At 38.6% G+C, this 14211-nt stretch overlaps 1 protein-coding gene across 3 annotated transcripts in view; it reads right to left on the reverse strand.

The window, feature by feature from the left end:
* Positions 1 to 8887: 8887 nt before the first annotated feature.
* LOC124711524 (fatty acid-binding protein, muscle-like) overlaps positions 8888 to 14211 on the reverse strand; it is a 158020-nt gene continuing 152696 nt past the window's right edge. For all 3 annotated transcript variants that reach the window (XM_047241650.1, XM_047241647.1, XM_047241648.1), the window contains exon 3: positions 8888 to 9289. In XM_047241650.1, coding sequence (XP_047097606.1) covers positions 9239 to 9289 — 51 coding nt within the window. In that variant the 3' untranslated portion in view covers positions 8888 to 9238. The remainder of the gene's footprint in view (positions 9290 to 14211) is intronic.

Genomic DNA, 14211 nt, shown 5'->3' on the forward strand with positions numbered 1-14211 from the left:
AGTCTCTCAATCCTGGGGTTGAACAGGAGACAAATAAAACTCATGGTTGTACTATTGACAGGCCATGGGAATTTCAAAAAACACCTACATAGAATGGGGATAATAGAAGAAGACCCCAAATATAGGATGTGTGGTGTGAGTGAGGAAACCGCATCACATTATCCTCGAATGCGAGGCATTGGAGGCTAAAAGACACAGAATATTCGGATCAACAAGAGCTGAAGAAATTGTGTCTAGCAAAGCACTGGTAAAGAATCTCCTTGCACTGTTCAAGGGCATTGCGTGGCTTTACTAGAGACACAGGGAACGATACCACGCAGTACACTCTGTTTCGGTGCGGGCAGCAGCGGGCTTGACCAAAGTTGTTTCCGCTTCCCTGATAAAATCAGATCAATACTTTACCCTTTCACTTCGATTCACGCGGCAGCAGAAATTAGCGTGCTGTGGGCGAGGAACGGCGCACTGCGGCAGCTGTAATAATTTTACGTGTCCACTGGCATTCGGTTTAATACAACGTGGGAAATTTCCCTATCAGAGCCCTGAAATCCCGGCAGAATTCAATGTGAGGTGCACCCGTCTGCCGGCCTGGCAAAACACATGTGACTCACAAGCACGAAGTGTGTGCTGGAAGATACGAATAGGTTTACCCTCGTGATACACGATATGTTCGAGATGATATGTAGTTCCACTGTCGGTAGAGATGGAAACTCCCGCTGGCTCTTAGTCACCACAATTCTCACCCACTAGAGAAAGACCTGAAGTTCTCCGCCAGGTGATGACGAGACGACGAAGAAGGCAAAGAATCACAACCACTTTCCACTAAGCCTCCGTATGGGAGCCGAACTAGCAAAAAATGAAGCTCCTCCACACTATACAAACCGATAGAACTATCCTCCACTCGAATTTCCTCTCTTGTCTTTTCTGTTGGCCTGGTAACCGATGCAGACACAGAAATTGATTCCCACGCTGGGGGAGCAAGCCACTGCTTTGCGTATTCTAAGAGGAGGCAATCAGCGACTCCAAATCTCTCTTGTCTGAAAAAAGAAGATATTAGACTGGGGAAGCGTCGTTCTCATGGTAAGCATGGCCATGTTTCGGCAAAAAAACGTCTACCTAGATGGGACAACAGTCTCTCATTTACAGAGAGATCTAATCTTTCCACGCCAATCATTTCCAGTTTCTGAAGGAAGGCTATTAATCTTTCCAGATAGTTGTGCCGATGAAATACATGTTTTTGCCACTTTCTGGAAGAACCTGACGGTTTCCTGGCATCAGGGGAGTTACAATCATGCCACTATTAAACACGTGCACCAGCTGCTTTGTCCAGCTTCTATCACGAGAACGCTCAAGAGTTTTATGACCTGTCCACCACTTGCACAAAAGTTCAGATTACAGCAGTCTTTCTTAAAGGGCTTCCTCCACCCACTTTATACCAACTGGCCACTTTTGTGATTGACTGTTGCCTGCCCCAGGTAAAATGTTATGTGAATTGGCGCCCTCCCACTTCAACCCTAAGTGGAAAGAGGAGACTGCCACGGCCCGAAGTCCCTCTGCAGGTACAAACCACAGACTGCTGTTTCCTAGATCACTCGCACGGCCATGTCACTGGCAATCTATCTATATCCCTGTTCTCCGTCGCCTCCACTACAGCGTCTTGGGTACAAGTTATCTACAGGCTACACATGCAGTTATATCAACATTCTGCCCACAATTTCCTCATGTAAAAAGTCATAAACCACACATTCTAAATGTAGCACTGGGGAACACCGACGTCATGACCTGAAATATGAATATTAATCTGACTGAGATTGTTGAGAGAGAGGTGCATGTCACTTTTCATATTTAATCTTATATTAAGTAGTCAATCAATTAAAAGAGTATCTGTTTTGCAGGTTGGTCTGATCATTTATGAGTTATTTCTTTTCAGTTACAATTTTTTTGAATGTGTAGGTTTATTGTTAGATGAGGAAGATTTTTTGTTGTTGTTTATCCTTACGATTAACGTGTCTGTGTTTCTGAAGGTACTTTTATGTTGGTGTGAGAGTTGTGCAAAAGTTGAACGATTTGTCTTACACTTCCATCCTTTAACACGTTCTTTGTATCTGGTGTCAGATGTCCTTCTGGTTTAAGCTATGTATCTTGCATTACATGTGTTGCAAATTAATTTGGTATATTCCTGATTTTTGATACATATATCACCTTTTCCTATAGTTTTGTGGAAGTATTTTTGAATTGAATTGTTAATTTTGTGGGCTGCTTTTGTGTCTTTTTTTTTTTAAGTATTGCCTAACCTGTGTGTTTATTTGGGGTTCTATGTCATTGTGAACCACCTTTTGTTTTTTGTTTCATTTTTACTTTGTGTTGTTCTTGTTTTTAGTGTTTCTTTGTGTGGGATTCTGCCCTTGTCCTGTGCCAGCTGGGTATTTTTAATTTTCTGCTTCTTGATAGTATTGTTCAGTTCTGGTACTAACTTTTCTTACAGTTAATATCCATCGTTTGTGGCTATGTGCATTATGGTATCCATTTCTTTTTGGTAACTGTCTGTATCTAATAGTACTGTGTTTAGTGTGTGGAGCATGTATCTAAATGCTGCCTGCTTTTGAGAACTAAGGTGCTGTGAGGTCTCAAGTATTCCTGTGTCTGTTGTTGTGAGCTTTCAGTATGTCAAATGTGTGTTGGTTTTTTTAATCTTATGATGATGGAGAGCTGCATCAAACCAGTCTCAGGACTGAAGACCACAATAACAACAATGATGATGTCCAATAAATTTAACTGCTTATTTTGCGCTTTTTCTATTGTAAAATTATCTCATCGTGAACAGAATTAATATCTACATGCAACTGATCAATTTTATTTCTTAGTTCATCAATCAGACAAAAGATGTCATTCATGTATCGAATCCAGTATAGGATATTGTACATATCTGACACTATTTGGTTAAATATAACTTGTTCCACGTGGTTCATAGATATGTTTGCTATGGTTCCAGACACTGTGGATCCCATTGGTAATCCTTCACTTTGTAAATAGAATTCATTACTGAACTGGAAATAGTTGTGTCCTGTTTCTTTGATGTATTCATGTGGAAGTGTATGGTGTGTCTTGAGATTTTATTCTACAGGTTTATTGTTTCAATTATTGGCGTATTGGATTACATATTCTCTATATCAAATGACATGAGGGTGGCTGTATCTGGAACCTGTATGTCTTTTATGCAATGTGTCAATTGTGTGGTGTTTTTTACAGTTCTATCTTCTCGTAATTTGTACTTTAAACTGATTGATTACTTAACGTAACACAGGCTCAATTTACCACAACCTTTTCCTCCCAGTTGCTTTCCTATAATCCCCGTCCAACCCTCCCCCCCCCCAAAAAAAAACGAACACCCCAGACTCGTGACCCCCCCTTCCTCCGATCTCCTCGCACATCTCTGCCAAATATACAAGACATTTTCACTAATTCACACTTACTCACACATACATACACATCACACACATTCGCCCCCCCCCCACACACACACACACACACACACACACACACACACACACACACACACACACCTCCCACTCGGCGAGCCGTTTGGATCGGATCTACGCTTCCAGGGCGTTAGCGATGTCGACGGTGGGCGCATAACACACACACACACGAATTATCAAATCAAGAGTCGAAAGAATGAGCAGTCAGATTTCCAAATTAGAGCTGATGTGTAAGTAACTCCAATGCAGCCGGCCGGTGTGGCCGAGCGGTTCTAGGCGCTACAGTTTGTAACCGCACGACCGCTTCGGTCGCAGGTTCGAATCCTGCCTCGGGCGTGGATGTGTGTGATGTCCTTAGGTTAGTTAGGTTTAAGTAGTTCTAAGTTCTAGGGGACTGCGGACCTCAGATATGAAGTCCCATAGTGCTCAGAGCCATTTTTCTCCTGCACCCCCGTTTAAAATCAACGGAGTCAAAATATGCGCACCGTACTTAATGTCCATAAATAGCTTGTTTGCCGGATCCCTCACTTGTGAGCAGAGAAATTGGGAGACTTCAGACAGCCAATGGAGTACATGACTGCCACAAATAATCGGAATATACAAAGTATGTGTGTATTGAGATAATTACGTGAGGAAGATGATGTTTATTCATTTGTTTCACAAGCTGTAACCTCCACCGCATTGTCACACAATGTTAGTATTTTTTTAAAAAAATGTTTTTGGTAACTTATTTAATCAGTATTAGAATATAACGAAGTAGTGATAAGAGCAATGACATTTTTAGAATACTTTTGTTCAATAGCCCATTTGTTTTTCCCGAACAGAAGTTATCAATTTACCCATCGGGGAATAATTATGATAGATTAGGAATCAGTGATTTAAATTATTAATTTCAGGATCGAGTTCACGTTTATTAAGAGGCTACAAAAAAATATGGAATAAATATCAGATAAAACAATTCTTCGTTTCTTGTAACACACCGTAGATCACCCATTATTTAATGATCCAGCTGCAATGTCCGAGCTTTCCCGTAAGCAGAAACAGACACTGCGGTGTTCTGTGTTGCTGACGCCCTATGCTGCTGTGAAGGAAGTATCGAAAATGATATTGTTAGCATTTCCCTAGCGACTCGATGTGATTATTTAAAGAATTAATTGGCAGCAAGGTCTAAGTCAGTTCAGTCCCAGGTAAAAGCATATTGTAATACGGTTTTGCTGGTCTTAAATCAAGAAAGAATAAATAAAATTTATTGTTCATTTATTTATAAAGACGGTGGGCGCTACACATGTTCTGTGCATCACATTGGCGACAACCTACTACGTCGGGGAACGTGTCAGTAGGTTCAAAAAGACATTTTCTCTGTGAAAACATGGTGGCCATTAACAAATTGGATTTTTTGTTTTAATTTTAATCTGTCACAAAAATTGATAAATGCGTCATCATAACCACTTACCATCTACACAGAAATTCATATATTGAGTAGAACTGAGGTCAAATTTTCACCAGTCAAATTTTGAATGATCTGAATAACCGAACACCACCCATTGGGATTTTTTGTGATCTCTCAAAGGCTTTTGATTGTGTAAATCATGAAATTCTGGTAGACAAGCTCAAGTATTGTGGCATGAGTGGGACAGTGCACAAATGGTTTAATTCGTACCTAACTGGAAGAGTGCAGAAAGTTGAAATAAGTAGTTCTCGTAACATGCAAAGATCAGCACATTCCTCAAACTGGGGAATTATCAAGAATGGGGTTCCACAAGGGTCAGCCTTTGGTCCTTTGTTGTTCTTATTATATATTAATGACTTGCCATTCTATATTCATGAAGAGGCAAAGTTAGTTCTCTTTGCTGATGATACAAGTATAGTAATCACACCTGACAAAAAAAAATTAACTGATGAAATTGTCAATACTGTCTTTCAGAAAATTACTAAGTGGTTCCTCGTAAACGGACTCTCACTGAATTTTGATAAGACACAGTACATACAGTTCTGTACAGGGAATGGTATGACGCCATTAATAAATATAGACCTTAATCAGAAGCATATAACTAAGGTAGAATATTCCAAATTTTTAGGTGTGTCCATTGATGAGAGATTAAATTGGAAGAAACACATTGATGATCTGCTGAAACGCTTGAGTTCAGCTACTTATGCAATAAGGGTCATTGCAAATTTTGGTGATAAACATCTTAGTAAATTAGCTTACTACGCCTATTTTCACTCATTGCTTTCATATGGCATCATATTTTGGGGGAATTCATCACTGAGGAATAAAGTATTTATTGCACAAAAGCGTGTAATCAGAATAATAGCTGGAGTCCACCCAAGATCATCCTGCAGACATTTATTTAAGGATCTAGGGATATTCACAGTAGCTTCTCAGTATATATACTCTCTTATGAAATTTGTTATTAACAACCAAACCCAATTCAAAAGTAATAGCAGTGTGCATAACTACAATACTAGGAGAAAGGATGATCTTCACTATTCAAGATTAAATCTAACTTTGGCACAGAAAGGGGTGAATTATACTGGCACTAAAGTCTTTGGTCACTTACCAAATAGTATCAAAAGTCTGACAGATAACCAACAAGTATTTAAGAAGAAATTAAAAGAATTTCTGAATGACAACTCCTTCTACTCCATAGAGGAATTTTTAGATATAAATTAAGAAAAAAAGAAAATATTTAAAAAATAAAAAAATAAAAAATAAAGAAAAACAAAAAACACAAAAAAATTAAGTTGTTATATTAACTAAGTATGTTGTTAAATTAACCTAATTATGTCATGTATTAGAAAATTCGACTCGTTCCACATCATTACGAAATATCGTATTCATGATCCATGGAACTAGTATTAATCTAATCTAATTTTATCTACTCGTATAAAACTCAGTTGCAGATCCAAAAACGTTGGACGTACATACGAAAATATTGAGTGAAGGCAGGATGTTACAAGCAAAACTCTCTTTAACCCATGCACTACAGCTCCTGAACTAATATAACATACAGTGGGATTAAACAGCTTCTGATAACATTTTGCATGTGAACTATGGCATCGGAGTGATAAAGAACTTCACGTGAATTCCTGAAACCGCGTCTTACTTGACACCTTCCTGTAAATTATTTTACATAAAACAGTTAATGAAATGGTTACGGGGCAGCTGAGGTCCTGTTATGCGACTCACAGTCCAGTACCTCGGCTTCCACGGTGTACTGCTATTTCCAAGTTGCAAGCATCTGCGGGAAGCTGGGAGGGGGTGGGCAGGGAGTAAACATCATAGATATAACTTATCTGGCGCGCGACCGTTTCGTGTTTACACACGAGCAATGTTCACTTTTTTAATGACCAAGATTACATCTCACATTTCTGCAGATCACGTGTAACCTACCCAAGCAAGGCCGTCGCGGTGAAACTTTCTTTGATGAAAGTGGCCTATAGTTGCAATTCAGTTTAGCCTGGGCCACAGCTGCGCTTCCTAGTTATACGTACTGCAGGTGTCAGATTGTAGTGTATTAATTTACGTTTCGACTGGGTTGATGCGGGTGTATAGGAAACTGGCAATAGTATCTTCTACGTTCCTTAGCAGCCAACAAAGATTGTGGTCTCGTATTCACATATCAGGAAATACAGAAAGCCATTGCCTGACAGTTACAAAAGAGAAACAAATAGAGAAGTGCGAATTATATGCCAGATACTTCTTAAACGAGTGAATACCGTCACACTGCCACCTCTGCCCTACCTGTGATTCAGAGTCACTGACTACATACCTGACTCCTCAGTTCAACTCTCACTGAAGAACTATACTGTACACATTCTCATTTACAAGATACTAGTTCTGAACACTTTTTGTAACTAACGAGCAACAGTTAGCAGCCTCATGGCATGAGTTGACATGTTACACAGACGTGATGTATCTGTGGACACCGTACTTTCAGATTTTCCCTGTAGCGGTCGTGTGTAAGTAAGAACAAGGTAAGAACGTCACATTTTACATTCGTTAACACCAGCTGACTTTGCATAGTGGCAGCCAGTGACCTCGTGGGAGTATTAAATATGAAGACATTCTGCCAGTTTCTGAAGTTTAGCTTTTATTTACCCAAAAGGCTAACTATCATGTTCGCTGGTTTTCATCGAGTCTTGGCATGAGGAGAGTCGTTTTCTTGTTCACGAGGAATCTGTCAGTGGTCTATACGTTTTTTTTCCACCCACACTATTACCTGAGGTTGAAGTATTATGAAATTAACTGCATCAGACTTAGTTCTGTCTGTCATTGAGTATTCTTAATTCTGTAATTTACATGCAAATTAAGGAACATTTTATGTCCTGCCAGCCTTATCAGAATCTATAATCTTCAACGTGGATAGGAAATGGACTCAGCTGTTCCTTTTGAAGAAGGCAACCTCTTACCCACGACAAGCAACTTTAGTTATCTACAAGGGGATTGAAATACCACTCCCCACACTGAGGTTACGTTCTAAGCAGCTCTTAGGAGTAGCATTTATTAACATGTAAATATGATTGGGATGGGATCCCAGCACTGTTCGGTTGCATATGAGAAAGCAACAGTATTTGACGTCAGTGGCCCAGGTCAATCATGAGGCATGTTGGGAGATTGGGGGGCGTGGCAGTTTTGGAATTTTTCGAAAAATTTGAACACAGCCACTAATGTGATTTGTTATCTTAGAACCCTTCCTGCTGCTGATACCTTCAATGACATTATTCCTATCGTTACTTACGCAGACCTACACTGTTCAACTACTCCAAAGTGAGGCGTTAACAGGAAGCAATGTTCTGTTGTATTGGCTCATGCTGCAGTCCAAGTAGTCCTTTAGATACTACCACCAATAGGCCTCATTTTATTGGTATACTGTCAGTGCGGAAGTTTGGTCTCTCCATCATCAGTATACTAGATTAACAAGCAATAAGACCCCCAGAAGATAATTGCAAGGCATGAGACAAAGAAACTCAGTACTAGGGAGTTTTGAGCAAACTTTCCCAGCAGCACTGATTTTTGTTTGGGAAGTGACCTTTGCATGACAAAGGTCTCTTTTTTAGAATAAATTTACTTAGGGATAGACTCCAAGAATATGTCTTTCACAGGGAACTGATTATTGAGCAGCTACATCTTTTGATCTGTGTCTGAATTATGTCAAAATTCAAGTATTACGAGGTTGGGATAGGAACATGTTTATTATAAGGGAGGGTAGGGATATTTGCTTTGTGGTGTTTAAACCTAGTTAGTGTATTTTAATCCCTTCTTGAGTAGGGACATAATCCCAATTGAAAAGTCACATCTCAGATTAACAAAATCACAGCAAGAATGAATTCATTGTTTAATCATTACTTTCAATATTACTGGAATTGAAATGCTATTAAGGGAAGTACGTAATTAGCAATGGCATATCATTTAAAGGTACATAATTTTATTAACTTACAGTAAATTCAGTACAAAGTTCAAGAATTTAGGAAACACTTAAATGCATATAACAATTGTACCAAATGCAGAATACAAAAATACTTTAGGAACATCAAGATCTGTTCAGCTGAAAACTACAATTTTTATATTTTAATATTAAAATATCAAACTGGAATAAATATAGAAGCTAATAAATGAGCCGACAAATTCTTAACAGCAAATATCAACTAAACTATTATGAAGCTGTATCACTTGGTATGTAATCTAATTTTTCCTACAAATTTAACAATTGGCATTCAAAAAATTGAAATAATTATCTTCAGTGGCGAAAGTTGCAGTCTTAGATCGCTTTGTAGATTCTCGTACACACAAGGTCGTCCACTGTAATGGTCTGAAACAAATACAATTCAAAGTTAATCAACTTCCTAGCACAGTTTGACAATTGTGATTTAAAATTGTAACATTCTAGTGTTCCTTTAAAACCTACCAGTTACCAAAATACAAAATCCAGCCTTTAACATGAGGTTTGTTTGGAGGTGTAGTTTTCAGACTTGAAAAATTTACAATTTTATTTAGTAATATATGAGCCCCAAATTAGGTGAAATTAAATGCTTGAACCTTAGGATTTCCCAGCTTCTACACTGGAACACTTTCAGAATGTATTGCATTTTTTAACTTCCAACAATAGAAATAACAGACCACTGCCATTTTCCACACTTGGAAAGAGGGCATTGCAATACACAAAAGTTGTCCAGTGGTTTACCACATGTTAACTTCTTATTTGGAGTTCTTTGAAGATTTAAGAAATTCAAGGTTATTTAGAGTAAGAACTTCAACCTCTTCATTTTAAGTGCATTTCACCCCTTATTGAAAAGGAGTAAGGTCTGAGCACCTACCAGTAGTCACAGTAGTACAAAAATGCTACTTCTTCCCGCCGTTTGCAAATAGATCATGTAATGATTACATTACTGCAGTGATATTCTAAGACAAGGAACACTAAGAATACCCAGATACCTACTTACATGATATTAGCATGCACATTTTGTGTCTAATAACTTGTTATACACCTTGAAATGTGGAAGTATTTGGGCAATGATAGGAGTCTGCAGAAAGATTTAAGTACAGCACATGACTAGTGTGAGGCAGTATTCTGGTGCCACAGGTAAATTTGTTTAAATACACAAATCTTATTGATGGTCTTTAACAAATCTTAAGTTATTTTGCAAAACCATTACTGAGTATCTGAGAAAGATTTACCATGTACCAATATCTGCATAGATTCAATCTACTGGCATTTATTTATTTCATTAACTCTTGTTAGCACCAACACTGCACTGTTTATTCACAGACGTTTGATGTTTCGACACTGCTTTAAGCTCCAAACAATAGCTTATATTAGGACAACCAACTGGAGGTCCACAACTTGTATGAACCTTCACAGAAGTAGACAATTTGGTATTTAACGAAATGTTAACTGGCTGAGGAGAGTTAAGTGCCTTTCACATCCAACTAAGAAATGCAACATGAACACTATTAGGTGACACCAGTTTTAGGTCAGTTTCTGTAAGTCATATAGGCACTACCTGAAACTATCTGGAGTACATGTTTTCACGCCATGTATGTGAATCTCACGTTTTTTAATACTGCAACTAGGAAATTTGCATGCATACCATATTTTAAATTCACACAGCATAGGGCTAAATGCTGGAACAGTTATTGGCTTTCATGGTGTAGCTAAATTTCACCCTGTTTTCAATGGAATGAGAGGAATGACTCAATAGCGTTCACATTAAGATCTTTTCATTACTTTTTCCTGAACCTACGAACGTCATTTCTGCGAAGTTGGGTATTTTTAGTAAGATTTACTATAAATGATTTTAGTTTTAACTTTATACCAAATACTGCGAAAACGCCGCAACATATGAAGAATGTTTTAGGTGCAAGTCGATATTAGTAATGGGGATATTGTGCTGAAACTTGCCACCTAACCACCCTTCCAGAGTGGGTGGGGTGAGCAGCATTTTCAAATGGGCACCCCTATTTTCTGTGTATAATCTGAATGTACGGTAAAAGATCGACAATTTAACGAAACCAGTGTATTTGTTGTAGGTGGCGCTGTAATCTAAAAATATGAAGTGTGCCAAATTTGGAACCGAGAACTTTAACTTACCATGCAAATGAACCTTAGTGTTTTAACGGTTTAGCATGACCTGTATTACTTTAGTGTTGCAAATTTAATAGTACAATTAGCAACCATGTTTAGCGTGATCCAGGAAACGTCACGTTTATGTCTTAGTTTTCTATTTTCATTGGCACACCTTTAGCGGTGAGTCCTCTTACCACTCATTTGGGGTGCTTTGTTTTGGATTTATACGAACAAGAAATTATATGCGTATTGTCAGTCTGATCATGTTGACCAGTTTCTAGCCGTACGCAAACGGCTAACCATATTTTTCTGTACAATAAACTGTTACAATATAAATGTTTACGTTTACGCCGTATGTTTACAATCCATAGAGTTCTTGATTGCAGAACGAGGTACACTAGATTTGTCTATTACATCGTCATCTACCACGAATGGGTAGTAGTTCAAGTAGTCCACATTTTGGCGTAGAATCCAAACAGTTTTCCAGACGGACAATTATTGCACAGTTCACCCCGATGTCTCAAGAGCTGTGGCTAGGAGGCGGCCATTTCTAGCGGTGACATGTTTCTTCAACATTAACTTTACGCCCCCAACTTCTTCGCACAATGCATCGTTTCAGAGATATGTAGTTGTCTAGTCAAAACGTGTGTATGCAGGATGATTCCTTCCAACATTTAGAAGATCTGAAGCGACAGATTAGGACGAGGCAATCTAAGACACATGGAGCCGCAAATGTTGGCAAATATTCCGAAAGCGGATAGATATTTAACATGTAAGCCTAAGTACCTCTCCGCACTGCAACTGTTCAAGCTATTGGACTGTCGCACTTCGACATCGCAGTGCAAGCGAACCGTTTACGTTGGGTTGGTTCCCGGCCTATGTGGGCGGGGCTCAGGGCCTAAGTCTGTTGTGAAAGGCAGTACTTTTTCATTGCCTGCGGCCGTTTTTATATTAATTTATTAATTTAGCAGTATCGTTGTGTCCGATGGTGTACTGCGAAGTACAGTCCAACAAAACCTACGGTATTTTGTGAAGTAAATGAGTACAAGCTTTTGAATTGCGTAGTTACTTGTTAGTGATCTGCGTTTTTGTTATTGACAAAGGAAAGCACGAAAGGAAAGAAATACAAAGCAACAACTGTTCCTTGGTTACAGCAGCGATAACTTATTTCTACGTTTACAACGGAGCGCATTTACAAAAGGTGTTCGAAACTGTACCGTTTGCTTCAGTGGAAGCATTGTGACGTTCAATCTTCTTTAGCACACGCTCAAAAATACTCCGCATTTTGAGTGTTATCTATGTCCAACGTTTGCTATCCATTTTTGGGGGATCTCCCGACATTTGCAGTCACATGTGTCATCAAATTACTTGTCCCACAGTTATTTACATCGCTCCGGAGTTGTTTTTGAACGTTAGGACAAACTACCCTACATATTAACACCAGTCCTTTTCCGCTAAAGCAAAGTTATGTAGTTTTTTATCTGGAGAGCACCATTCCCGCTAAGTTTCGAATTGACAATTTGTGCTTTGTTCCGTTTTACATGGAATGACGGTTCAGCTTACTGAATTTATGCTCTTAAGTTGATAACGCAGAAATTCTGGGGAAATACAGAAAAAGAACTATGCACTAGAGAAATCTGATTAAGACGAAAAGCTGCTGGACAGAACATGGAGTGTCTTAGTGAGTGGATGATTAATGTGCCTAGAAAGTTCACATGTGTATTAGGAGAGCTGAGGAAATACCTAATTGACAATACAAATGAATGATATTAGATAAATGAACTTCCAAGAGTGACATGGATGCTTAGTTAATTATTGGCTTATCAAAAATTGCACGTCAAATTCCTGATTAGATGGGATATAAATGTTTAGTAAGGAAAATTGGTGCCAAGATGGTTTAGGAGCTCATCCACGTTTGCTCAGCGACAGATGGGAGCATTTCTACTGTTTTTCTAAAAGTAGAAGCTATGCTGCGGTAATCTCGATAAGAAACCAGTAATTACAGAAATACAGTCAAGGGCCTTATTCACATACTGCCCAGTATTAATCCTGGAAATACTTAAGTGATTTTCACTACGACATTTTATGGCGTTCTGAACAGGATACTAAGGTGGGATAGGAGGCGGACGCCCAAGACTCGTGTGTGTGCGGATTTCATTTAGCTGGTGTCCAATGCAATAGTCCACATATTTGTTACGCATTTTGTCCTACAGTGACATTTTATGAGCTGCCTGTATCTTTATTACAGGATTTGACAAGTGCCTGTACAGTTTCTTGAAGCAGCATGATTATTCTCAAAAATAGAAAACTGTCTGAGAATTAAATTTCTGAACAGTTAAAATCTGATTATTAACGTAATTAGTAATTGCTTAATGGTAGGGTTGAAGACCCATTGTCAGATGCTCTATTCGGATCTGGCCGGTAGCAACTGATTTTACTTCAGATGCATATGTAAAAGTAAACAAATTTAATCCTAATTTCACTGAAGAGGCTTTAGTTACTAATGTGAAGGAAAAGTGATCAACGTAAAGATGTCATTTCATGGGCTAACATTATGGATATCTCGACAAAAATATATTCCGTGTTTTGCAATTTGATTAGGAACATGTGCATTTCGATGAAATTACTAATTAAAAACCTAATCTACTTAAAATTTTCATACTATGGAATTTGAATTAAACATTGCTATTAAGCACAATAAATTTAATGTTTTGTAGTCCTGTGATCAGAAAAAATTCTGAATTTTATATCCGTCTTAATTTAAATGTTTGCTACATGGCGGTAATGTCATAACATTGCAACCGACAGCGGAAATAGTAAAGCAGATTATTTCAATTGAGTCAATAGTTACAATTCTCTTTGTCATGACTAAGTACAGTCAGTTTACTCTCGGTGGGGCAATTTACGTTAATACAGTTTCAATGAACAGAAGATGGGAACTCAAAGGCGACTGTTTCGAAATCTATGAGACCGTACTGCCTTAGGAACTTCATGTTCAGGCAATGATCGAAACTCGTGATGATATCAGTGGAGAGGGGGCAGTTGCTAAGGCTTTGTTAGTAAACTGCACATTTCTAGCTGCCGCCTACCTCTTGAGCCACATACCGCGAGGTATTTTTAGTGGACAGGTTGAGCTATTTGACATGGACCTAGAGGAATGCGCCGGC

Source organism: Schistocerca piceifrons, chromosome 8, assembly GCF_021461385.2.
Source record: "Schistocerca piceifrons isolate TAMUIC-IGC-003096 chromosome 8, iqSchPice1.1, whole genome shotgun sequence".
NCBI classification, from domain to species: domain Eukaryota; kingdom Metazoa; phylum Arthropoda; class Insecta; order Orthoptera; family Acrididae; genus Schistocerca; species Schistocerca piceifrons.